This window comes from Siniperca chuatsi, linkage group LG12, assembly GCF_020085105.1.
Source record: "Siniperca chuatsi isolate FFG_IHB_CAS linkage group LG12, ASM2008510v1, whole genome shotgun sequence".
In the NCBI taxonomy this organism is placed as follows: Eukaryota; Metazoa; Chordata; class Actinopteri; order Centrarchiformes; family Sinipercidae; genus Siniperca; species Siniperca chuatsi.
In genome coordinates, this window is record NC_058053.1 from 7,452,550 (window position 1) to 7,479,607 (window position 27,058).

A 27,058-nucleotide genomic window follows, 5' to 3' on the forward strand; every position below is an offset into this window, starting at 1 on the left:
TGGAAGGAAAACTATTTCATGAATGTATGGTTATTTATATATTTTACTTGACTTGTATGTATAACAGCTTAGCAGTCTTGTTTTCTCTTGTCTTGTAATAACAAATGACACTATAACTGAAAATATTAGCTAAATATAAACTGCCATGGCAATTATAATTTAGTGTGAGATTGTTAGGTAAGAAAACTATGCAAAGCACAATTTAACCATACCAGACTTGTCGCTTTAAAAATGCTAATCAAGTTTTTGTTAGGGGGTTTATCGCGACGTCACATCCTGAGGAAAGCTTCGCCTCCTACTTTTTGTTGGGACCTGAGAGAGAAAATTATCTCGCAGAGGTAGCGAGGAGGTAACATAGAAGAAAGAGAAACAAGTTGGAAATGTACGAGGTTGCTGTTTTGTCGTCTACAATGCAAGCGGACGTGCTTTCACCGTGAATTCATACGAGGAGGTTTTTGTAAGTATCCCTTCATCCAGACCTCCACGGATCCACAAGTGGCTGCGGGGCAAGTGTACGTCGGATCCAGCTTTCGGAGCTAAAAGCGGCGTTTGTTTTGCTGTACGGGACACGCTTGTATGGTCGGAGCCTTTTATGTCTTGCGTGCGTTCGCTGCTAACGGTTAGCCTGTGCAATAAAACAAGCACACATCTGTTGCCTTCGTTTACTCCAGGTACTTCAGGCCTTAACTGGGTACAATTGAGAGGCTAAGAGTTAAATGTGTTTTTAATATTATTTCAGCAGATGTCTTACACATTTTCTAGCCTGTTGTTATATTTCAGACTTTGTGAGGTGTTTTGGTTCCCCGCAACGCACAGTCCATCTCAGCGGTTTCTTCTCTGCCTGACCTGAAACCACAAATAGCTAGCAAGTTTAAGCATCTTTAAAGTCGACTAACATTAGCTAACTTTTCCAAATTCATTTAGCTAGTGTGTAAACCTCAAATCTCTTCTTTGTCCTTCGTTTTTTGTATTCATCGAATAGTTGTTAGTTTAACGTTTGGTTAACGTTAGCTATGTTATAGTAACGTTAACATTATAACACTGAAAATATCTGATAACAGTTAACGTACAATATATCCGACTGTTTACTGTTACTGCTATGGTTGATAATCAAGGTAGCAATAGCTCACTATAACTGAGATAACAGTTACTGGGACTCATAATTAAATTAACGTTAACTGGAAATACGTTATCAATTCTTCCTCTCCCTAGCTGAGTTACCTCATACAAAGTGATATCGGTTGATGTAATATCCCCCCAAAAAATTGTTATATCCGATGTTTTACTTGGTAGCCGACGAAAGCTCTCTTGGTTAGCTGACATTTAACTAAACAGGTGTTACCTCTAACTGTCCGTTTTCATAACGGCACATAGCTCGTGACTCGTAGCCAGAAAAACTATTTAACCCAGCTAACATAACCAAACGTTAAGACTGATGTTAAATAATAGTAGCTAGTTGCCTCGTCTGAACCCAGCCAGTTTGCAGGTGTACCGTTTTCTCAGTTAATGTCAGGTACTCATGGTGGATAATTAGTTACCTGCCAGCTGACATTACAACAGCCTAAACAAAAACAGTGTTATACAGCTACATTTTCTAGCACAGAAACACACTCTGCAGCTCTGTTTCTGCGGTCTTAGTTGACAACTGTTGGCCACCTGACATATATAAGTGTTGACATATATGTGTCTACCTATGAAACATACATGTTTCAGAGACACTGTATATGTAACAGTTCTGTACGGTTCACAAATACAAAATTAACCTCTTACATGTGCTAACATCTACCCTCTTCTCTTACAGGTGTGGTAGTGTAACCCTCCCTCTCCCCCATCATGCTGAGTTTCCTGCGCAGGACGCTGGGGCGACGCTCCATCCGCAAACATGCAGAGAAAGCCCGGTTACGGGAGGCCCAGCGTGCCACGACGCACATCCCTGCTGCCGGGGATGCAAAGTCTATTATCACCTGCCGCGTATCCTTACTGGACGGGACAGACGTCAGTGTTGACCTGCCGGTAAGGAGGGTTGCTAGAGTTTGAGCCTTTCAGGTTGTGTGTTCATTACACCGTAATGGGGACGTTAACAGTGATCACCAACCAGATGCTTGTTGATCTTGTTGATCGTCATCATTTTGGAGATTGTGCATTCTTCTATACTTCATTGTAGTGAGCAGCATCTGCAACATTTGGAAGGGCAGTTTGACTTTTAAATTATATTTAACTTGAGAGTTAAAGTGCATTAGAAACCCTTAAAAAAGTTCCTGTAGAACTTTTAGTAGCTGTACAAGAAGATTGAGTGTGTATATATACAGTTTAAAAGTAGTCAAGGCAAGTAGGCCTGTCACAATAACTAACTTTGTTGGACAATAACATTACGATAAAAATTACGATAAACAATATTATTGTCATTTTAAGACCATTTTATGCCACTGATATAATGATAATATAATAGCATAATAATGCAAGTAGACCCTTCAAAGAGCAATGAACTTTTAAGCTGCCTGAGCCCCGCCCACGGCGTAACTCAGACACAGAGAGCAGACGACAAGCAAACGTGTCTCAGACTCAGCATAGCTTATTTTTTTTCTGTTACATTTGGCTTAGACGCTGTGAAAATAACGCTCAGGCGTTGTACCCAAGTCTTGTAATGTAGGGAAAACCCTGCTGTTTATTCTGGCATCATGTTGGTTAAAATGTTGGTGACATTCTTCATTCAAATAAACACGCATGTAAACACAATGGACAATATCATACAATACATGATACATACATGAGTTTGGACCAGGCATGTAAACAAGTAGACTGTCTTGTAATGGATGTCCCTGTGTCTCTACTTGTCCTTCAAGTGTGCTTACTGTTCTGGTGTTGCTAAGAGGATAGTTAATGCTCATCAAATGGCTTAAACTTTCTGACAAATTGCTGTGAAATGAGCGTTAACCAGAATCAACAGTGGTTATGTGAAAGCTGGAAACTGAAAGCGTACTAGTGACCTTTGTGTGCCTGTGTCAGTAGAGCAGTCCTTTTATGCTTATGTAGTGTGTGTGGTAGTGTTGCTGATCACCTGTAATTCCATGATCCTCTCTGGAGAACACACTTAATCACATGACAACATCACATGACATGTTGGTCTCATCACCAAGTGGACACCGAGCAGAACTTCACTCTCCCCACTTCTTCCTCTCTCTTCTGTCTTTCTTCTCCTCTCTTTCCTTCTTTTTCTTCTTCCTCGTGTTATTTGTTTCTCTGTGTTGACTTCTCTCACCAAGCTTCTGTTGGGGAAAGAACGGAATGTAATATTTTTTGTCGTGTAACATTTTAGTGACTGTAATTTTACAAATGAATATCTGGATGTTCCCCCTCTCCCTGTGATCTTTATTTTTGCTCAACTCACAGATTTTACTACTTTGTGTTTCAAATCTGTAGCATTCCTCTGAGGCCAGTCTGGTATCTAACTGTCCTGTATGACTCGATCTTCTCTTGAAATCTAGCTGTAGTTGCTTATGCCTGAAACCAAGCAGTGATAGTGTAGCAATGTAGCACAAACACACGTTTGACGTAGTCGAGTGTTTCACAGGTCACGTCTTTTATTACACACACACACTGCTCACACACATTCCACATATAATTCAACACAAACTCAACCGGGCGACTCTGGCTGCCCGGCCGGCTCCACTCACACTTAAACGTGGTAAATGAAAACAAATCAACAAGCATGTCAGAATTCCGTACCAGTTTATTGAGCAAGAATGCATACATGTATTTTATTCAGCACATCTCACAAGCGTCTAAATGTAAGACCTGCCAAATCATTAACATGCAATCCTCCCTATCAGCTCAGTATTGTATGCATAGAGAGGTTGGACTCATACTCTCATTCAGTCTTTCTTCTAGTGGAATGTTATCTGCTTGGATTGTGTGTGTGTGTGTGTGTGTGTGTGTGTGTCCCGTCTCTCTCTTGCTCCCTTGTTTTTGGACAGAAATGATTACTGGAATTTTTACAAGGCTTTTTTGTTAGTTGTGGTTTTGTTAGTTGTGGGGTTTTTTAATGACCCATTTTGTTGATGGAGTTAATTGATTTTGCCTTAGCCTAAGTGTGCTTTTAATGCCTTTAAAAACTCTCAGGCATTTGATGTGTGCGCCTGAAGGAAGTTTTAAAATTCAATTGGATTTCTGAATGCATTCCAGCAGGGCCCTGGCCTTGTGTGTTTTGTTTGTTTGTTTTTGTGCCTCTCCTCCCCCAGATATAGGTGGCTTCTGCAAACCCTTCTGTCTTATCATCCGACTATCTCTAAGTGATAGGACAATAACAAAAACACAGTAGTTAGGAGCATTGCTCTGTTTGAATGCTTTGTCTTCTAGATATCCACTGCACTAATGACGATAAGTTACATCACCAACAGCATTCCAACACAGCCAGGGAAGAAGTGTAGAAGAGAAGACATCAGGATGACTCTTTTTAGCTAAAGATGATTAAAGAAATTATTTTAGAAAATAAACACCAATAATACAGATGCAATCCACCTATATTTTAGGCAACTTTCCTCATTTGTTTTATTTGGTGTAGTCTCTCTTTCCCTAACATCTTGAAAGTACAGTAGACAGTCTCACTTGGATGTTTTAAGTCTGGTTGAAAGAGTATCTCCTTCAAAGTTAATCAGATACAATCATAAGTTTCTCCTCTCTGCCGTGTCAGTGTTCTTACCCCTTATTATGCTAGAACCTGAATGTGTTGACAGAGACTGTAGTGCCTATTGAAACTGGAGGCACCACTTTGTTAAGGCAGCACATTTGCATCACCATAAAACATTGTAATGCTCAGTGCTTGGGCTTTCTTGAGGTTGTAGGGGAGGGTCTGCCATATTTGCTAGAAGCAGTACAAAAAAATAACAGCAGAGGCATGTTGTAAAAATGTAGGACTGACTATTTTGTCATCAAAGCCTATTTTTTTTTGTAGTTTGTGTATGTGTGTGCGTAATGTGGAGTTTCTAATTTAGGAGTTTTAATATCAGCAATAATATAGAAGATTGAGATGAAAATGCTTTTTCCCCTTTGCAATAGAACCCAGTTGGGGAAATGCCAGCTAAACCAATGGCGTCTAATTAGTTAAGAGAACTAATTCATGCTGGGTAACGTGGGGAAGTGAACTTTTATTGGAGGAACAGTGTGAACATAGTCAAACCCTCTGACAGTAGAAAGGGAAGCTGAGCAGGTTTGCAGGAAAACATTGTAGCTTCCCACTATCTAGGACTTGTTTAAACAGTCTCTGAGAAAACGTTCAATTTAGCACATTGCTGCCTGTTGCTGGCAAGTCTTTGTTTGCTTTAAGTATAGCATATGGTGTAAAAGCCTTGGATTGTGGAGTAGGTAGGTAGTAGATGATATCTATAAAACAGGTTTAACAGTTTGTTTGTAAATTAAAAAGACTATAGCTTCCTTTAATGGATTTTTTTTTTGGATTTATGTTTCATTGTTCTGCAAAATACATGTTATAAATGTTGTTTATGTTTGGCTTAACAAGTGCTATTTGTCCATGTAGATTGTTTTGGTATGAGTTGCCAAGTTTTGGAGATATTTATTTACTTCCCTGTGTTTTTTCTTTCTTTCTCCTCCCACTCCCCACCCTACAGCTACCCACACTGTCACCTCCTCTGACCTCCTTTTCTCTCGTCGTAGAGAGAAAGTTAAGCACATGCATGCTTTTATTTATTTTGTACCTACAATGAGTCATTCTGTTGATGATAGTACAACTCATCATTGACATGTTGGAAATAAAATGCAGTAATAAAATAATAGTCTGAAAAACACAACATTTAAGTGAACTGACTGAATTTTAATCGTCCCTAACTGAAATATTTTTGTTTATTTTATTTAGGTTCTATTTTTTCTGTATACTTAAATTATCAGAGAGCTACAAAAAACTACCACTACTCAATGTAATTACACCTTGGATGTGTGTGTGTGTGTGTGTGTGTGTGTGTGTGTTGTTTTGAAGGGTACTATAGGTAGAAAATATAACCAGAACTTGCAGGCCTCTGCATTGAGCAGCTTTCATTGGGGTGAATGTACAGCCATGGTCAGATACCTCATCCAGTGTTTAACCGTGCCAGTTTAACTGATTTTCACACTGTAGGTAAGCAAAGGTTCACAAAACACAAACAGCATTTCTTATTGGTAAATGTGACATTATTGTGTACTGTGCAGCCATGATGGCGTCAGGACTCACTGAAGAATAGTAACATTTAGAACTTGTGACCAGTCTACGATAATTCAAAGCAAGCTGTGGAGCTGATGAATTGCTGGGACGTGTGGTCCCTTTTGTCTTGTACTGGATGAATGGTATTGAGTCACACAGTGTCTTTGTTACTTTAATGGGCATGTGAATTGATGCATCATTGAGGACAGACAGAAGATTGCTTTAACTTACCTCTTGCGGTGTAATGGATAAACATGGCCCTAAAATTGTAGGTTAAGGGGTACTATTCCCATTTTGGACACCTATGCTATAAATGCTTGTTTTTAGACACATAGTGTTTTGGCCCTTTTTAAAATGGATGTATTACCATGCTGGCTGGTTTAATGGACTTGTAAATTGCCGTAGATGACAGCATCAGCTAAATACCTCAATTGTAACTGAACCATTCTGACACAGTGTCTGAGAGACAGAGCTGTGTGCTCACAGGCAGGCAGAAAGACTGCAAACAGCCGAACAATGCTGCAGGCAGTGTAACAAGGCCTTGGGAGCAGCACACATGCACACACACATCTCCACAATGCACCCTTTGTACTGTTTCTCCCTGGGTACTGTAGGGGTGCAGTATGCCTTGTCAACTATGCCAACTAGCATGGAGCCAGCCCCCCTGAGCTGGCCAGGAGCTCTCATGGTGTGTGTGGGTTTGTGTGTGTGGGAGACGCTAGAGCACCTATGCTCCTTTCCGCATCCAATTTTGTTTCTTTTTTAACCACTATGATTTGTCTCTGATTTCTGTGGGTAAAATTTTGTACGTAGGTTGTAAAATGTACCTTTTAAAAGTTAAAGACTACGAGTTGATGGAACTAGTGCTGCAAATGGAAATTAACAACCACCAATAAAGTGAACTAAAGCATAGTAAATTAAGCTTAATAATGTAGAAAATGGTGTTCGTTGGGCTTCTAAGCACCAACGATCGTAGACCTCTGAATGATTGGGTATTTGTTTACAATGTTGGTATTAGAAAGATAAAAACAGAGTTATTGTTGACCTGGCAGTATGCCCATTGCAAGAGTTACAGTGGTTAGTTGTTGCAATGGTTAGTGCATCATTAAACAAGCGCACAAAAAAATGTTCCTCACACCCAGTAATTTACTGAAGGGATACCTTTTGGTTTTGACTACTAATAGGCCAGTCAAAGAGGCAATCAATTATGGATGTTGTGGTTCTTTAAAATGCTTTTGCTGCTCATGAAAACCTGAGAGAAATTAAGACTGGAGAAAATGTTTTGTATATCTACAACTTTTGCAACTGCAGTTGGTGTGAGACAAGAAAAGATGGGAAAGAGTAGAAAGTCAGTCATACTCTTGGTTAAAATTATGGATCATTTTAGTGCGAGAACAAATATGGATAAAGAAATAATTGATTAAAGACAAAAGATAGAGAACAAAATCCAGATGGCGACAGGAGCAAAAAAAATGCAGCCGCAGACTGATCTTGGATAGCCGGATGATCACATGATGTGTCCAGCCACCCCACTTCCCTCAGCTCCTGGGCGTCTGGGGCTCTTCAACCCCCGTTACCATGGCGACCCTGTCGCCGTGCCTCATGGTGGGGGTTTGGAAGTCGTGTGTGTGTGTGTGTGTGTGTGTGTGTGTGTGTGTGTGTGTGTGTGTGTGAGTGAGAGCACATGTGAGGGAGAGATCTCCCAGTCCCAGGCAGAATACAGACAGTAACTGGTACGGTGTTGTCAGAAAGGGCAACACCTGGAGTACTTCATGTAGATATTTTTTCATACCTCTCTATTCAAATCCAGAACACAAATCAGAACATGTACACTTAAACCAAACAAAAATACTTTGGGTAACCCTAACTTTTAGGCCACAGGGAAAACTTTTGGTCTTGTGAACTTCTTCAGAGAATTTAGATGCATACTTTTGTATGTTTTCAGTATTTTCTCCCAAAACACTTGATTTTAGAGCAGTAATGATTATATGATTAATCGGTTAGTCGATCAATAGAAAATTAATCGGCAACTATTTTGATAATCGTTTAAGTCATTTTATAAGCAAGAATTTGCTGGTTACAGCTTCTTAAATGTGAGGATTTGATGCTTTTTTTTTGTCTTTTTCACAATTTTTATAGACAAACCTATTATAGAAAATAATCAGCAGATTAATCGATAATGAAAATAATCGTTAGTTACAGTCCTACTTGATTTAACTTACCAGTATCCTCAAATACCATAGTGTTTACAAATTTCTAAATGTCTGTAAAACCCTAACCAGTATTTCTAATGGTCTAATGACCATATGTGTTTTTTAATTAACCCCGCTTTTTGGATTTAGTTCTTACAGAAGGCCTCATTTTTGATGGGAGTAAAGACTGTTCCACACATTAAGCATCCAAAAATGTCAACATGAGAAGCACAGCCATATTGCAGATTTCTGTGTTGTAATGTAACCTGAGGTTTTGGATGCCCGTTTCTTCAGGACTCTTTTGATATATTAACCATCCTGAGACTCACCTTAGCTTCCTTAGTTAGTATTTGCATTATATGCTGACAGTGCATGACCATCATCATGAGTATCAATATCACTGGTTTACAACTTGGTGTTTTCTTCATGACCCTAGGTGAGGCAGTTTGTCACTCAGATACATAAGTCCTCTGTTTGTTTGTGTGTTTCCTTGATCAGAAAAAAGCCAAAGGTGAGGAGCTGTTTGACCAGATCATGTACCATCTGGACATTGTAGAGAAAGACTACTTCGGACTGCGCTTCATGGACTCAGCGCAAGTGCCGGTAAAAATGGAGATACACTTTACAGAACAGTCTCTTGTTATTTTGAACTGTTTGCTTTTTCTTTTCTTTTCTTTTATTGCCGTACTGTGGGTTGCATACTTTTTTTGTTTTGTATAATCGTGTTTTATGATTCTTTTGTTTCTACAATTAATGAACAGATATAATTAACTTATGTTAAAACATTTGGACAAATAAATATTATAAAAAAATGAATACAGTCGATGAATACATTGATACCAGTAATTGTAATTAATCGCAATATCTACTGTACTGAACTAATTAGAATTTTATCCATGTTTTCAGTACTGTTATTTTACATTTCACCATTTCAGGCAGTCTTTGCAACGGCTGTTCACAGCCAGACTTCAGATTTCAGTCCAAATCACTATTCACCCATTTGAAGGAAGGCTCAGGGACTTTCCCTTCCAGTTAATGGGCTAAAGGGATTGGTTATGGGACTTTTGTCAGCTCTGGGAGTCGGACTGTGCTCTGAGACCAACCGTTTTAAGTCATTGGTCTGCCAGTGACCCTGTTCCTTCACCTCGATTCTCTGTGAAGGCCATGGAAGGACAGAGAGCTGGTGGGAGGAAAGATGTAACTGAAGGGAGGGACCCCGGGGCGGGGGGGGGAGGAATGTGGGGGAGAGGAGACTAGAGAGTGCTGTGAGTTCCTCTGTTATCTCTCTCTCTCTCTCTCTCTCTCTCTCTCTCTCTCTCTCTCTCTCTCTCTCTCTCTCTCTCTCTCTCTCTCTCTCTAACTTACACATGCGCGCACACACCACCACCTCTCCTTGACATTTTTCATGCCTCATAGAGCCTGAACTTCCGAGAAGAATTACAGCACAGAACACTGACTTTAGTGTGTGTGTGTCTGTGCATTTTGACAAAGGACCAGCATTCAACTTTTCATTAACTTAACTATCCACTTAGATTTTGATTATTCATTCAGTTGCACATATTAAATATTTAATGTTTGTAAATTGAATAAAGGCAGGTATAATGTTTGTGGAGAAAAAGACTATACTTGTAAGATCAAATGTGAAAGCAAGATTGCTGTTGGCTTTGATTTTTTTTTTTTTTTTTTTACTAAACTTAACCTCATCACTACGTTCTTGAAGCTGCTGGGTTTTTTAAACTGTTATCACTTTTATGTTGTTTCAGCACTGGCTTGACGTTACAAAAAGTATCAAAAAGCAAGTGAAAAGTAAGTATACAGAGGCCCTCCCTCATCCCATTTCTTTTCCCCTCCCCAAACATGCATAATATCAGCCTACATATCAAAACATCCTTTGAAAACATCCACTTCTGCATTATTAGACATAACAAAAAATAACCTTGGTATTTTGGTTATTACATAATATATGATTGTTAAGCTTGATAACATTTACTCAGCTGTCATTTTGATCTGTCTTTCAGTTGGCCCACCATACTGCCTTCACATGAGAGTTAAGTTTTACTCATCAGAACCGAACAACCTGCACGAGGAGCTCACCAGGTGAGTTAAGCCACAAACATTTGAACTTTTTAGCTTGCTTTCTCTTGCACTCACATTTTAAAAGCCCAGTGTAATGGGGCTTTTGTGGTTGTTTATTTTGTAAATCTGTTAATCTTGTATACCTCAAAGAAAAACTGTGTATTAAAGTGCTGTTTGTTTTATATGCAAAATTAGAAGTGTAGGATTACTGCAGGGTTACTTTATCTCACTAAGATAAATGAGCTTCTACTTACCCATATATTTACTCATTGATTCAAAAACAAAATATAATTTGGTTCGATGTTCCATGCTGCCTGTTTGGCATGGATGGTTGTTTCAGTATCATATTCCATAAACCTGCCAAATTTAGTCACATTTCATCATCATATTTAACTGTATTGCTTTGTTTTTCTTTCAGATACCTATTTGTGTTACAGTTAAAGCAAGACATCCTCAGTGGCAAGTAAGTAATTTCCTACAAGTAACTCTCCACTCAAAGATGCGTTTTTCTTAAGTTTAAGTCCCCAAAAATGTCAGATCTTGACTTTACTGACTTGTATATGTTAACATTTGTCACTAGAGAGGTGTTTTCACATTCCTCCACTGAAGTATACAGACATCTCCCCACTGAAGGGGGAGATGTCTGTATACTTTCCTAAAATCTGAGATTCAAGCGTACTCTGGGCAAGCTAGATTTGGTACATCACAAATCCAAAATCCAATCGCAATGCCACTGGCAAAGAAACCTGAAACCTCCAGAGGTTTACAGAGGGCGAGAGTTTGCACTAAGTTAGTGTAGTGAAAGTGTTGACAGCAAACATGGTAGAGTGTGCAGTTTTTGGATATAAACCGGACTCTGGAGTGTCCTTCAGCTATCTACTAACGTTACGTAATAACAATGTGAACACACTGTAACATCGTAGCAGATATTTATTATATGTTTCACAACCACTAACGCTGTGTCAGCCACTGCCAGTTACAAGCAAACAAACAACATAAACAAATAAAAGATGCTAACTACACTTACTATTCTGATACGTCTGCTAGTAGCCGATTTTGGTGCACAATAGACTCCTCATCTGGGTCTGACTGAAGCTCCAAGCTATATAGATATAGCACGAACAACGGCACAGCAAGTAATGTAACTAACTAAGTTATGGGTTAGCAAACTGTCCCTACAGTTGCTGCTGAGAAGCTAACAGCAGAGAGGACGAGACGTTTCACAGAGCCAGCACACCAGCTCCAGACAGCGATACTCACCACTCTCCTGCTACTGTAGCGAACATTACAACAACAGCATATCTTGGCAAACGAGAAAGTAAGCTGAATGTCCGTGAAATCATTTAACGTTACCTGACACACAAATCATGGCTGGAATAGTGTCGTGTGGCCCGGTCCGAGACACTTTGTTTGTTTCCCATTTACAGAGCCAGCGCTGTGTACAAACACCGGATTTTTTTTTCAGCACACACACTGAAGGGACAGCTAGCGGACCGTGAGGAGATATTCACTGAATTTGACAAAAAGACGTGTATTAGATTAGAATCACATACCCCACCTTTAACATAACATAACATTAAACTGACCTGGTGGTGGCTTGTCAGTTACATATTTCAGCAGTTGACAGTTAAGGTGCTGCCAGTAGATAATTGTAGAAGCCTTTTAAAAACAAACACGCTTGACCTACATTATTAGAAAATCCTTGAAAAATGGTTCTCCCCCTTTTTTTTTATTATAAGGAACCTGTAGCTTCTCCCCCAATGAAACAACCTAACAACCCTAAATTCTGTAGTTCAGAGCATTTGCTCCTGTTTGTTCACCACATTCTAAGTGGTAATAAGCTAATCGCAGGGTGAAAAAACACTAATTATTAAACTTTTTTCCAAGATCTGGCCCAAATTGCCCGCTCATTGCTGGCTCAACTCAACTGCATTTTTTTTATAATAAAGTAGCCCTGCTGTCTTGTCATTTAGCCTATTATTTCACACAACTAACGTTTAAATCACTTGACTAAGACAATATACAAGATTGCCTTTCTTCATCAGTTATTATCCCTTTAAACATCAACAATCCATTTGTTGTGTTGGTAGTCATGGCTATGTTACTGTAAGAGGCTAATAGGATTACATGTTGGTGAATAACAGTAGTCAGTCAGTGAATGTAAGTGTAAGTTTTTTACTACAAAGGAGATCAAAACATTTTTGCATTGTTTGGCTGAATAATAATAGGAAGTGGTAGACACGCTCAGTGAAGGTCATAGGGGAATTTTAGTGGTTTATGGCAGTGTTTTAGCTTCACTGATTTTGCTGCTTACCATGTCTGTATTTTCAGGCTAGAATGTCCATTTGACACAGCGGTGGAGTTGGCTGCCTTCTCGATACAGGGTAAGCACAGCAGGTATCCGGGATTCTCTCCAACTCTGCTTTTAGTAATTAGGATCACCTCTGTAACAGCTGTCATTGTTTGTCCATTGTATGTGTCATGTTTCTTGTTGGGATGTGTATTGTGTTCACTGCACAGAGGGAACGCAATACACATGTATAGCAGAAATATAGCATGTGCTTATACCGGTTAGTGGGGTGTGAGTCAGACAAGCATCTGTCTGTTTTAGGTTGGAGTCCTTATTCTAAGAGCTAGTTTCTGTTCATCCACATAGCTTAAATCTGTTAAACCCTTTTACATGGCCAACAGACATTGCTCCTAACCCCTGTAAAGACAGTATAACTTCAAACTCTCCAACACCACTCTACACCGTTTTCTACAAAATGCCAATGCACTTGGTCTGGACACAGATTTGGTCACAGGTAGTTTTTGGTGATTCCTCACATTATTTAAGGGCAAATATATTTTAATGATCCTGAGTCCAAGGGCAAGAAATGTTTTTTAATCTTACCTCTTTGGCTAAAAAAAAAACAAAATGAAAAAAAGAAAAGAAACACTTTGGAGGACATTTAAACTTTTTCATGACATTTCTGCTAATACTGTATCAATTCATTACTTTCTACTACATCATTTTCGTCAAAGTAGTGTCAGTCAAATGTCTATGTAACAGCAGGAATATTATCTCCTCTTTCCTGGCAGTATTTGCTTATCAAACTTTCAGTTAAGAAGTTCAGAGTAGGACAGCCTGGCTACCATTTCAAGGCACTTGATGTTCCCATAGCTACATTCAGTACATTTAAAAATGCACTAGTGGAGCAGAAATTTATTGGGCTTTCTCTTCTACCAAATGTTGAAGGACAAAGAGCCCATACCTTTTTAAACTAGACATATATACTGTTTTTAATAGTTAAAAATGCAGCATTTACCTGCAAGAGCAATATAAAGAGTGCTGCTTCAGAGGAACAAAGATTGAGTCATTAGGGACATTTATGGAATGGGATTGCGTGCACAAACCCTTGGACACACACACACACACACACACACACACACACACACACACACACACTGTGGGGTAAATGCCAGCTCATTAGTGCTCCATCCTCTTCAGAGGCCCCCTAATCCAGCACCCTTTCTGTCTTCTCTCTTTCCTTCAGTTGAGCTTTCTCCCTTCATTTTTCTTTTTTTTTTCAGAATTATGTTGTTGGTCCACTGACATTATCTTTTCTTTCCTCCATATCCTGAGGCTTTGCTCACAGCTGGACTAGCTAAACAGTGAAGTCCTAGTTTCTCCTATCTACCCAAACACTGCAAAATGTAATCAGAACCAAGGCTTTTCAGTCTCTGTCCTATTTCTGTACACCACAGTACCAGAGACTAGATTTTTCTTTTTTCAACATACTGTTCTCATTCTTATCAAGTAAGTTTTTTTCCTGCCTCAATATTCTTTTGTCGTCTTTTTTCACTTGATAAAATCTATGACCTCTTGTCCAGAGAGATACCCATCAGGCCCTGACCTAATGCTACACAACGTTTTCTGTGCTGTGACATGGGTTTGTTTGTTATTTTGTCCATCAGGATTACCTACTACCACAGTATCAGGCTCTTCCTGGGGTCCTCTTTCAGGGGTTGATGATCAGGATCTTAGTGAACGCTAAAGTATTATTTTAAGAATGTTTTAGTCTTCAGTTGAATTGTACACTGAATTAGCAGTTTATTAGATACACCTGTACAGTCAAGTGCAGTCCACGACTACAGCCTCTCAACAAATCTATCTTGTGAAACTATAATGCTCAGAGTATGAACTGAGAAGTATGTGCGTCTGTGTGTTTTCAGCTGAGCTAGGCGATTGTGACCCATTAGACCATAATCTGGACCTGGTAACAGAATTTCGCTTCATCCCCAACCAGACAGAGGACATGGAGCTGGCGATATACAACACATGGAAGGAGTGCAGGTAAGCTTTTTACTATAACTAAACCACTGTACATATGGCCAGTCAGTTAAACTGAATATCAATAAGGAGGAATGCATTTACAAAAGAGCCAGATATCCTATGAAATTACATAGTTGTGCTTCATTCTGTAGTCTGTATGCTGTGTGAGCTTGGGCTGGGACAGTTAATGGCAACATTGCATAAATATGCCTTCATTTGTTTTCTTTCATTCTCCCTTCTGTCCCTTCTCTCCTTCAGAGGTCAGACACCAGCCCAAGCTGAAATTAACTACCTGAATAAAGCCAAGTGGCTAGAAATGTATGGGGTGGACATGCATATGGTCAAGGTAACTAACACACACTCTTTCTCACTAACATGTACTGTATACCCCTTGGAAGTGTCCTTTACGTAAGACAGGCAGTGGAAGGAATGTGCATAACAACATAAATGTGTAAAAGGGTCATAATGTTGTCTCTTTTGGTGTATCTTATCTTCCCTGCAGGCAAGAGATGGTAATGAGTACAGTCTGGGTTTGACACCCACTGGAGTTCTGGTATTTGAAGGAGAAACCAAGATTGGGCTCTTCTTCTGGTATGTTGGTTATATCCTAATTTACTGAAATATTTACTCAAATGCTTTTTATAGAAACACCTTTGAGATGTCATTATTCCTTCTTCTGTGTGTGTGTGTGTGTTTGTTTTGTTTTTTTAACTGTTGTAGGCCCAAGATCACTTGTCTGGATTTCAAGAAGAGCAAACTGACGCTTGTGGTAGTGGAGGATGATGAACAGGTGAACATGAGCACAAACACTCAGATACTCAGCATACAGTGGAATGTTGAAAATTTGCAGAACACACATTCAATCTTCTACATTAATTCCTCTTGATAACAGTATATCAATGACCCAATTCAATTGCTCTCCACATGCAGTACCCAATCAAAACCTTTGTGAAAATTTGACAAATGATGTCTAAATACACAGGTTCTGTTTATTGATTATGCAGTAAGCTGTTCACATGTCATTCACAGCCAACATAAGCATGTGTGACAAACATAAACATCTAACCACAGTGCCGTAGTGAATCCAGGCTGACCAGCTCTGTCCTCTGTGAAGTGCAAAATATTTGCTACTTAAAAACTATGAATTGTTACTGCTTATAAAATGAACTGACCTACAAAAAATGGAAATAATCAAACAAACAAACGACTTTGCACTTTAAGGTAAATCTCAACATATTTACTACATATAAACAGATTATAATGCTGCCATAGGCTGACAGGACAAAGACAAAATTATTTACAAACTCAGGTAGACCATGCAAGCCATTTTTGTTTTTAAATCACTTAGAAGAAAATGTAAAAACAAGTAATATTCCTCTTAAAACCTTTGTTTGAAGTAGTGCCTGAGCCCTAAAAGAGGTTGGTTCCAAATCAAAATGAAACAAGACTTAGTGTTGTACTACCCAGAGGCTAGTGTATATGAGAGAAAAGGAGAGTCTGTTTATGTCCATCCTGGAGGTCTGTGAGTGAGGTTAATAAAGAGGCCTGCCCCTCTGGTATTTCTGGTATGCTCCATACACACACACACACACACACACACACACACACACACACACACACGCCTCCCAACTCTATCCTTAACAGTTATTTACTATATGCTGGTCTTGTCACCACAGGAATTTACTGTATACTTGATGATGATGGTTTGTCACACACACACACGCACACACAGCAGGATCATCAGAGATGAAACCAAAAAAGAGAAGGCTGGCCGTGAATCTTGTCAGGGGTCATTGCATTGAAAATTGTTGCACATATTTTGATAGTAAATCATGTCCTCTGTGACAGTGGATTGAGGAAATGAAGTCCCATTGTCTAACAAAATTTCTAAGAACAGGTGGCTAGTTGCAATGTCACTCTAAGAATGCAGTTTGTCTGTGAACTTATGTGCTTCGTCTCGCTGTTTGGGTTTTGAATATGTCTGATGTCATTACTATTAGGTCTTTTTGGTAAAACCCAACTCCCTAAAAACCAGAGGACCCGACTGGAACCAAGTTTTGCTTTCTAGTTCACTGTGGTGGTCGGGTCCTTCTTACAATAAATTGCTACAGGTCTAAGGTCTGTGCAAAATTTTGATTAGGCCTAAAATGGCATGAAGAGGACCTGTGATCAGTCTGATAACACACGGTACATTGTCAGTTGAGCAGTAACAATGCAAAACAATGCAGACTTAACTGTGGCTTTGTGAAGTGAGAGACTGCTGTTACTTGAACAGCATTCTGACCTGGAGGCAGCCATGCTGGTTGTTGAGATTTAGAAGGGCTTTATATACATATTCTTGCTCTCTTTTACATGCATCACTGCCACAGAGAAATCAACTTCTTACAAGCGTGAATCGTTTGACTCCTGTAATGCTACAATGAATTGGGCATTAGGTGTTTTAAATGTGCCAGTTTTTATTTAGAGGTTTTCTCAGCTGGTTCAGAACCTCATTAGATCACAGATGCAAGCAATTTACATGGAATAAATTGGAGGCTGTGCATCAGCAAACTGTCAGTGCTTTCCAGACATGGTACTATGTTTGGTTCTTGGTTTGTCGGTTTCATTTGTGTAAAGGTTTGTAAGGTTTTTTTGGCTTTGAGTGAGATAGTCAGGGGTCCTTTTTGGGCAGGATGTAGATTTATTACCTGTGTTTTGGTGCATGTATGTGGAGTACAAGAAGTACACCTTAAAACCAATGAGAAGAAGGGAAACAAAGCAAAGAACTGCAAAGAATCTGACTGACACTGGTATTGCTCCAGTGCAAGTTTTGTAACTGGCTGTGGTGCCAGGCAGGCTTTCATCTAGGCCACAACAAGAAATCAGATTAATGAGGCAGCACCTCCGCACTATAGTGCAGCCATTCATTCTTCACATTTTAGTCCTTCCACAAGCAAGTACTAGCACATGAGCTTTGTTTTACTGTTGGCTAGGAGTTTCAAATGAAAGTGTTGAATTTGATCTTGTATAACTGGTGAGTGTAGCATGGTACAAACACTGTGCCGTGGTTGCAGATTCCATTCTTACTGGAGATGTCCACTATGTAAAGTACATGTTTTATGTCATTGTACTGAGAACTTATCCTCTCCTGTGTATTACCCAAATCTAACCTTACACCAATCCTCCCCAGGGCAAAGAACAGGAGCATACCTTTGTCTTCAGGATGGACCACCCCAAGGCGTGTAAGCACCTCTGGAAGTGTGCTGTGGAACACCATGCTTTCTTTAGGCTGAGAGGGCCGGTACAGAAGAACTCTGCACGCTCTGGATTCATACGCATGGGATCACGCTTCAGATACAGGTAACAGATGGATGTACTGGCAGATCAAAGGGGCAAGGATGCTTTTGAATGAGGCACTTTTTTTTCTAGGCTGAGTGGGTTGGTATACAAGGGTTGCAATATTCTTTTGTATCGAATGCACAGGGCTTAAAATTCTCTAGCAGTTTCAGATTCACAAAAAAACAGCATGCAAAGCCAATGGCAACAGTAACTACACAGATTGTTGTTGGGAGATTTACCTAATAATGTTTAGCCTTGCGGCACAGCATTTCACCATGTTCAATGTTGTACAATAAAGTGTTTACAGTGAAAAGTATTCACTCATGCATAGATTTTTTTCATGTGTTATTGTTAAACAACATTAAATGACAATGGATGAAATTAGGTTTTTTTTCCACTAATCAACAGAAAAAAACAGAAAAACAAATCTCTTAATTTTAATATAAATTAAGTACAAATATAAAACATAAAATAAATGATTGTATATGTATTCAGCCCCCTTAAAAATAACACACCTGAATCATTACTCGTGGTGCCAACTGCTTTCCCAAATCACATAATAAATGGAATCAAGAACAAGTTTGTGCAGACAAGTTGTGACAAGCAATACTAGTACATGTGTATCTGAAATTGAAACTGCTGGTTGGTTCACTTTGACATTAAAGAGTCTTCTTTCTGTTTATCTGTATCAAAAACTCTGGTGTGGTCAGCACGAGCACTCTTTGTCCTGTGTGTTGTGGGCTGCACATCCTGAGCACTAGTGACTTCTAGCTGGAAGAGAAATCCAGTTGAAATTGGTGTGGGGAACAAATGCAGCAGGGCTTGCTTAAAAAGAAGACTTTGGGGGATGGGAAACTGCTGATGAGTTAACTGCCACAAATTTAGAGAGCTATGTGTTTGTTTCTGTACCGTTTGTGTGAACGTACCAACAGAGATAATCCTTGTTTGATGCACAGTATCATTCTCTGTACATACAAAAATCCCCACATGTGTACACACAGATACTTGCAGTGGTACAAGACAGGCGCTCACTGTCAACGTACCGCAATAGCCAGCTAGTACCCTTCTGTGTGTGTTTAAACATTACCCAGTTGGATAAGCATTGGTGGTAATGTTGGTTTAACACAGAGGTTACAGGGTTTGTTGTTAATAGAAGGTTATCGCTTGGATGGGTCCAGAGTTCAGCAGGGGCCATCACTCTGCTTTTTGTTTTTGGGACAATAAGATTTATCCAAGAATCATTAGGAAATGTTAGGTTTTGTAATTTAATGGTTTGGCCTGCATTGGTCAGGTTTAACATTACTTAGAGTCTGGGTACAAACCGAAGTCCTTGCAAGTGTAAAAGACATTTTTATGTTTGTGTGACCAGTGGAAAGACAGAGTATCAGACAACCAAGGCCAATAAAGCAAGGCGGTCAGCCTCCTTTGAGAGAAGGCCCAGTCGACGTTACTCCAGAAGAACCATGCAGAACAGAGGTGAGGACAACACTCACACACCTGCACAGCACATACTGCCTATCTACATAACAATCAATATTAACACTTTAAATACACCATTACGTAGCAAAAAATATACAACTGCAAGCACACATATACATGGTATATACACACACTATGACACATTACCGTTGCATGCAGAAATAGAAATACCTTACATGATGTATACATGTACACATCCTTGCCTTCTCTGAAGCATGTGTATATGATAATATTATAGAATCTATCTGAACATAACACTTACTGCCTGTTCTTCATGTTTTTACAGGACCATTCAATCACCACGAGTGAGTACACTGATATTTAAACAATGTGATTGTGCCATTGCCTGATTACATGACTTAACACTCTCATAATTCATTCAGTTTCACCATAAGCCTTGACTATAATCTTGTTAGAGAGGTAGTGGGCTAAAGACATGATGTCAGTGGTAGTTTGAAGCTGTCATGAGACCAGTTGTCACAAAGCATTGTGATGATAAAAGCTCCTGTGACTTTTCATCACACCTGATTAGACAGACCTACACTGTAACAGTCCCTTTGAAGCAACAAAACATTTGCAATATTTAAAGCTGTGTCGAAAGGATGTAGCATTGCCGTAGTAAGTAAGTAGTGCCGTGGTAGACTTAAAATAAAAAGAGTATAATGGTAAAAGTATTGTCATAAATTTAGCCAAATTATACATTTGCATTGTCCCAAAATGTGGCTCATGTGTCATGGCCTGAAGGTTAGACACCAACTACAAACATCTATGTGTAATTTGCCACCCATGGTGGCCGCTCAGCCAAATTTACATGAGCAATGTGCTCTGTGAAAAGCATTGTGGGAGACTTTAAGAGTCCCTGGTTTATTTCTTAAGTGTTCAGATGACACTGAATACCAGTTCAGTTATTTACAGTAAAACCCAAGTACAGAATTAAAAATTCTCAGGTGTTTGCTATTTTTTCTTTGAATAAAATCTCAATTTCTTTCTTTGCTCAGGGTTATTTCCTCGGGCAATGGAGTCAGCTCCAGCAAAGACAACAAGGTGAGGAGCAAAATGACTGTGTGTATTTTAATCCCTTCTCCAATATACAGGGGAACATAACAGAGCAATGCAACAGACTTAGGTTTAGGTTTTGAACTCAGAGATGACACCCAGAGCATCAAGCAAGAATCAGACGGCTAATGGGTAGGATACAAGACCAGCAATTCAAGATGTTTTCACATAGAAAACAAATAGTTCATTTGTATGACTAGATACAGTTAGTTAACATAAAACAGTGTAGAATATTTCAGTGCTTTGACAAAACTATCTTATAATGAAATGTTTAGTGATGGAAAGTAACTAAACTGTATATTTTTTAATTTCCTCCTTTCCTTCCTTTTCTTAACATTCTCAATACCTTCCAGTCTCATCCTTCCATCCCTGTACCTCTACCATCCCTACGCTCTAACATATATTTTCTCTCTATCTTTCCCGCTTCAGGTTTCTTCCAGTAGAGCTGCCCGGTCAGCTGTGCCTGTGGTCAGCCCAGTAGCTGCTTCTGCCTGTGGACCTCTGGAAATCGAGGCTCTACCCAGGAGTCCTGGAGGAGAAAAGAGGAGGTTGGTACCTGGATAATTTGAGTTTTCCGCCTGGTTCAGTCAGTTCTTTTGAACGTCTACCTATTTTATTTTATTTTATTTATTTTTTATTTTTATTTTTATTTTATTTTTTTAAATTTGAAGCTCACCTTTCACCCAATATTTGTTGAAATATGTTCCAGCCCCCTGCAACCCTGAAGAGGATAAGCACTTTATAAAACGGATGGAGGGATATTTTTAAGTTAAACGCCGATTTTATTTTAATTTATTTTTATTTTTTCATATGCCAGTGGCAGCTTAACTGCTCAATGCTCACTGATAATGAGGTAAACGATGGATCCCTGTTGGGTGCTGAAAGAAGTGGGTGGATAGCTAGGTGTGTTTTTCATGGTCTAATGCCATGAGAATGGCTTAACATGGCTTATCCACTGACCCTGTCTTGCTGTGACCAGGGAAGTCAGGAAAGAAGGAGGGAGGAAGGCAGAGAGAGAGTATTTTTGTGTGCATTTTCTCTTTGTGCCTGCATGTCCCTTCCAACTTGGCTGTTCTGTTTTGCAAGGGTGCATAAAATACAGGTTATTTACTTGTAATGTGTATGTGAAGGTGTACTCAGAAACACGATGGCCTGAAGGAGGGTGTTACTTGTCTGCATGCATGTGTGTGTCTTAGCAGAGTGCAGCACATACCAGAAGACTGTAATACAGCAGTACAATATTCAAGCAGGTGGCACATTCAAACTCAAACTCAAACAAGATAACTTCTACTTAGACAAGTATCAGACCGATAGTGGATAGCCGACAGAGACAGGCAGTAGGCAGTAAATAGATGAAGAGGCGGACATACTCTGTAAAGGTTTCTCCTGCCTTTTTAATTTGATAATCAAAAACTGCCCTAATACTCAACTTACTTCTTAATGCCACCCATATTACCTTTTTATGGTATTTTTTTGTAGTTTTCTATCTCATAGTGTCCTCTGTTGTGCTGTATTTTTTGCCTCTCATTCCTTAATCAAAGTCAATGCCTCTGAGCAGTGTGTATAAATGTACTATATGTCTGGGGTTTTTTGTCTGCGATTTGTGGTTTCATTTTCATGTGTTGTGTGAAGCGTGTGTGTGTTTCATGTTCATATATATCCCGGTGGAGACTTTAACCTGAATGCACACTAACCCATGGGGACTTTGAGGTCCCCACGGTTAGAGACTGCTTTTTGAAGGTTAAGACTTGGTTTTAGGGTACAGGTTACTATTAGGTTAAGATTATGGTAAGGGTTAAGGTTAGACATTTAGTTGTGATGGTTAAGGTAAGGGGCTAGGGAAAGCATTATATCAATGACTGTCCCCCACGGGGATAGTGGTGTGTGTGCGTGCGTGCGTATGCGTGTCTGTGTGAACAACAACAACATTTACATATGCATACAAATGTGTAGACACCCTCCTCTGTTATAAACCTGCAATGTTCCCCTGTGTGTTCCAGTATTAACATGTACTGAGGACAAATTGGTCTTGTCTGGACCCAGACCAGGTAGGTACGATCAAACACTGAACCCTGCCATTGTTCTGGCTTTAACCAATCAATCGCTGTTCAGTGGCAGGCTTTCTGATTTTGGCTTTGGAAAAGGGTTTTCTGGAGATTGAATTGTCTCCTGTGATTTGTTGTCTGTCCACTTTTGATCAGCATGAAATGCCAACCTAATCGGTGCAGGGAGTTATGTGATGATTTGGGGTGCTGTGTGGGGATCTTGTGTTTGGCATCATGAATGAGTGATATGATATGATTTCAGCTTTGGATCTGTTCAAGGCTTTGGTGCATTCTAATGTGTAGGTGTCTTTACTTTTAGTCATCTAATGTCATGCTGTGCATCCTGTGAACCACCTGCTCCGCTATAAACTATTATTTATCTTCTAAACTGTAAAATGGTTCAGAAGATTTTATCAGTTTTGGCCATTATTCATAGTGATGCAAAAAACTTACTAGAGAAAATGTCAGGTTTTTAGTTGTGAGACAGTAAGAAAATATATTACTTGCCTACATGCTTTTTCCTAGTACCTACTTTATAGTTAAAGTAGTTACTTTTATTTCCTGACCAGGCTACTCTGGCTTCCAGAGAACAAAGCTCTTCAGATCTACAGCTCAGGCTGATCCTGTTTCTAGTAAAGTACATTTCTGGTCAGTTGTAATAAGAGGATTGCCTGTAGAGCAGAGGCCCTTTTTTTCTCCATTTATTACCCTAAAAAACATGATGCACAGACATGACATTAGATAGGGCCAGTGCATAGACAGAGTGATGATTTATCACGCTATTTATTCTGTATCCTCCTCTTTCAGACTGCTTGAAGGGTAAACGGTTAATCCCAAAGGTTGCAAATACTGATTATTAAATTTTTGTTTGCAATGTCCTTTAAAGCGCACTCATTTTGTGCTGTAAAGCATGGGCTCTCAATATTTTTACTTCCCAGTTAGTATCTGTTTTAAGTGAGATTAAGTTTACCAACGGACCTACTGTTTTGTTTTGAGAAGACCTACCAGGTCCAGTGTTCTTGAGTTAATGTTGTCGAGCCTTCAGAAACCTATCTAATGATTAAAAAGATATATGCTTTACTAACACTGACACAAGTATTACAAGTTCTTGTGTATTTTATCAGCACAAGATATTACACTGGGATGACCTTTGAGTTCTTGTTTATGCTGTCAACCCATGGCAACAGTTTACAGCTGACTCAGTGGACATGAGGAGGATGCTTTGAAAGAGACATTGCTATATCACTAATATTTCTGACTAAACCCTGGCATTCTTCCCATTCTCCTCCCATGTCTTTCTCCCTTGCTTTTAGTACAATTTCATTGCTGATTTTGAGCACTGTAACCCTCAGCAGTTCTCCTGATTATATGATCAGTCAATCTCATCTGTCTCTCTGTTCTCTCTGCACATACAGTGGTGTGACAAAGTGTTTGCCCCCTTCCTGATATCTTGTTTTTTGCATGTTTGTCACACTTAAATGTTTCAGATCATCAAACAAATTTAAATATTAGCCGAAGATTACACAAGTAAACACAAAATGCAGTTTTTAAATGAAGGTTGTTATTATTAAGGGAAAACAAAATCCAAACCTACATGGTTCTGTGTGAAAAAGTGATTGCCCCTCCTATTAAAACATAACTTAACTGTGGTTTATCACACCTGAGTTAAATTTCTCTAGCCACACCCAGGCCTGATTACTGCCACATCTGTTCTCAATCAAGAAATCACTTAAATAGGACCTGCCTGACAAAGTGAAGTAGACCAAAAGATCTTTAAAAGCTTGACATCATGCTGAGATCCAAAGAAATTCAGGAACAAATGAGAAAGAAAGTAACTAAGATTTATCAGACTGGAAAAGGTTATAAAGCCTATCACGAATGAACACCTTATTTATTTATTCATGTTGTTTAATGTCCGCTAGAATAAATTTTTTGTTATCATCAGCATAATTACTCTTGCCAGGCTGTAGTTTAAAGTGAACAAATGACGTCCTATGACAAAATAAAATGGAGCTCTTAGCACAACTGTAGAAAATCCCTCAAGGAACCCTGTTTCTCGTACATGCAAGGACAGACTACAAAGTTGGCCTGCATGTTAAGCCATATACAATGAATTACACTTCAAAGAATGAAGCTCTTTCTCTTTCAGACTCATGTTATCAGCTGCCTCAAATTCTCGTCTGCTGCCTTCTTCTCCCGTCTTTCCCTGTTTTTCTTTAAACCTGTGTTAAACTAGCTGTTTCTCGCTGTTATCTTTCTCTCCCTCCTGCTTTTGGTTTACCTACACTGTCACTCACTCACTCCCCATCTGTTCACATCCCCCTCCTGTTTGTCCTCTTCCCCATCTCTTTTTCCTCCACCCTGTTTTCCTCAGGTCTCCTCTTCCCTCCATCCGTCCTGCTCATGTCTCATCAAAGCTCCCCACAAGGAATTGGACAGATCCGAACAAGTGACTGCAACGGTCTCACCCTCTGACCCATTAAAAACTTCTGGTATTTGTGGTAGTGACTGTACCTCATGGAAGGACACATTTGGTGTATGCAGACATGCCTTATTAACTGAAACATTCCTCAACATAAACCGCTCAAAGTATCACATAATCAGCCTGGTAACCTCTCACAGAAGGACACCTCTCCAAGCTTGCCATCACACTTCATAATGCCCTTTTCTTCAATGTTTCAGTCAATCCCTGCATTTCCTTTCACTTTTCCTTGACCCTTGCTCCAGTGGCAATTCTGAAAAGTTATCCTCCTTTTGCTCCTTTCCCCCTCTTTCCCTTTTATATTTTCTTTGTCTCTCTCTGGTTCTATCTCTCCTCTCCCCTTTCCTTCTTCTGTCCTTCACTCTTAACCTCGTGGTAAAACTGGCTGGCTGGGGTGAGATGCTATCAGTGCGAGGCTTAGGAATTCAACTCCACTCTCAACTCTGCAAGGAAACAATAAGTCACATAGTTCCTGGAGGTCCTCTTCTGCTCCCATTGTAATTATTTCAAAAATAGTTTTATGTTTTTCTATAATATTTCAAACATTGTTGCTGTATTAATTAATTTTTAATTCTATCAAATGATTTTTATATAAGAAAATATGATTTTCTCTTTTTTATATTTAATCTGTCCTGCACATGTCATGGATCTGCTGCTCTGTTTTAAAAGGTATTTGGATAAGAAGGTCAATATCTTATCTGTAGAGATTTGTCTAACAGGTTTTTAGCCTAGCTTAGCACAAAGAAATAGTGGTAGAAAGGAGTTCCTTTCGCTCTGTCAAAGATGCATTCCAAAAAAATTCAAAATCTGTTGTATTCGCACATTGTTTCTTCTTTGTCCAACACATTTTAGAAATGCTGGAAGATGCATTTTTGTCTTTGGTTGTAAGTTAGTTGTTTGTCCCTGCTTCCAGTGTTAAGCTAGCCTAAACATATCCTGGACTCTATACTCGGAAATATAATCAATACTGACCTTCTCATCCAACTTCTTGCAAGAAATCAAACCAGCATAATTCCATTAAAATGTGCAAAACTGAATCAAAATTAAATGGAAATTGTTTATCTGTTTTTAGTACACTCTTAACTGTTGGTTTTGTGAACACAACTGAAGTGGTGTAGGCACAGTTAGGAGGGTTATTATGAAATGACCCAACCATCAAGGTAATGGTGGGTCTAGCTGATATATAAAGAGCAGTGTGTGGAGGTTTATATTCACTGAATGCTTACACCTCAACTACACCACTGTACAACTGTTTCTTGCACAACTCAACCAATGAAGATGATTTTATGATATTAGTGCTTATTAAAATGTTTACAACATAACTGTCACCAAAGGATGTTTATCTTTCTGAACTGTATGTTGAAAATCATTTCAGAGAATAAAGACAGGATTACACTTGACACAGAAGAATATGTAGCTTTATGTAGCCTCCGTTATGTGTCTTTGATCACTTGGATACTTTTATCACACTACAGTACATACACTGTTAGAGAAGGATTACTGGGCTATTAGGCTCTTGTTCAGTACTGAAAATGTAGGGATATTTTGTATCTTCTTTTACTGTCGTTAATATTGTAACTTACAGTAGGTGTTGAACACATAATAAATAAGATTTAAAAATACTAGCCACAAGCTAGTAGGTTGGTAAATTGTTGCTGTTGACTATGAAGCACAGTAACAAAGGAAATCTATACACCAGGTTACTTTTAGGCTTGAACATGACAAGATATTGTCTGCTACTAAAATGCTTGGGATAGTTGGAAATCTCCCAATGAAAGTGTTCATTACACATATAGATTCAGTCCCTATGTTTTAAAAAAAAAAAAAAAAAAAAAAAAAACTCCTCACCAATTGAACAGCACTGGCTCAAGAGGAGACAACAGAGTACCTAATGACTATTTAGTG

At 39.1% G+C, this 27,058-nt stretch overlaps 1 protein-coding gene across 2 annotated transcripts in view; it reads left to right on the plus strand.

Annotated features, from left to right (window-relative positions):
- The first annotated feature begins 258 nt into the window (after positions 1-258).
- Positions 259-27,058, plus strand: part of epb41l5 (erythrocyte membrane protein band 4.1 like 5) — a 36,546-nt gene continuing 9,746 nt past the window's right edge. The window contains exons 1-16 of one of the 2 annotated variants that reach the window (XM_044216113.1): positions 259-457; positions 1,802-2,013; positions 8,881-8,985; positions 10,146-10,188; positions 10,401-10,479; positions 10,877-10,921; positions 12,790-12,842; positions 14,674-14,794; positions 15,032-15,119; positions 15,276-15,364; positions 15,494-15,563; positions 17,943-18,112; positions 19,461-19,567; positions 19,857-19,875; positions 20,569-20,614; positions 21,056-21,174. In XM_044216113.1, the coding sequence (XP_044072048.1) occupies positions 1,834-2,013; positions 8,881-8,985; positions 10,146-10,188; positions 10,401-10,479; positions 10,877-10,921; positions 12,790-12,842; positions 14,674-14,794; positions 15,032-15,119; positions 15,276-15,364; positions 15,494-15,563; positions 17,943-18,112; positions 19,461-19,567; positions 19,857-19,875; positions 20,569-20,614; positions 21,056-21,174 (1,334 nt within the window). In that variant the 5' untranslated portion in view covers positions 259-457; positions 1,802-1,833. Of the gene's footprint in view, positions 458-653; positions 672-1,801; positions 2,014-8,880; positions 8,986-10,145; positions 10,189-10,400; positions 10,480-10,876; positions 10,922-12,789; positions 12,843-14,673; positions 14,795-15,031; positions 15,120-15,275; positions 15,365-15,493; positions 15,564-17,942; positions 18,113-19,460; positions 19,568-19,856; positions 19,876-20,568; positions 20,615-21,055; positions 21,175-27,058 lie in introns of those variants that run through there. The other variant, XM_044216114.1, reaches the window with a different exon arrangement.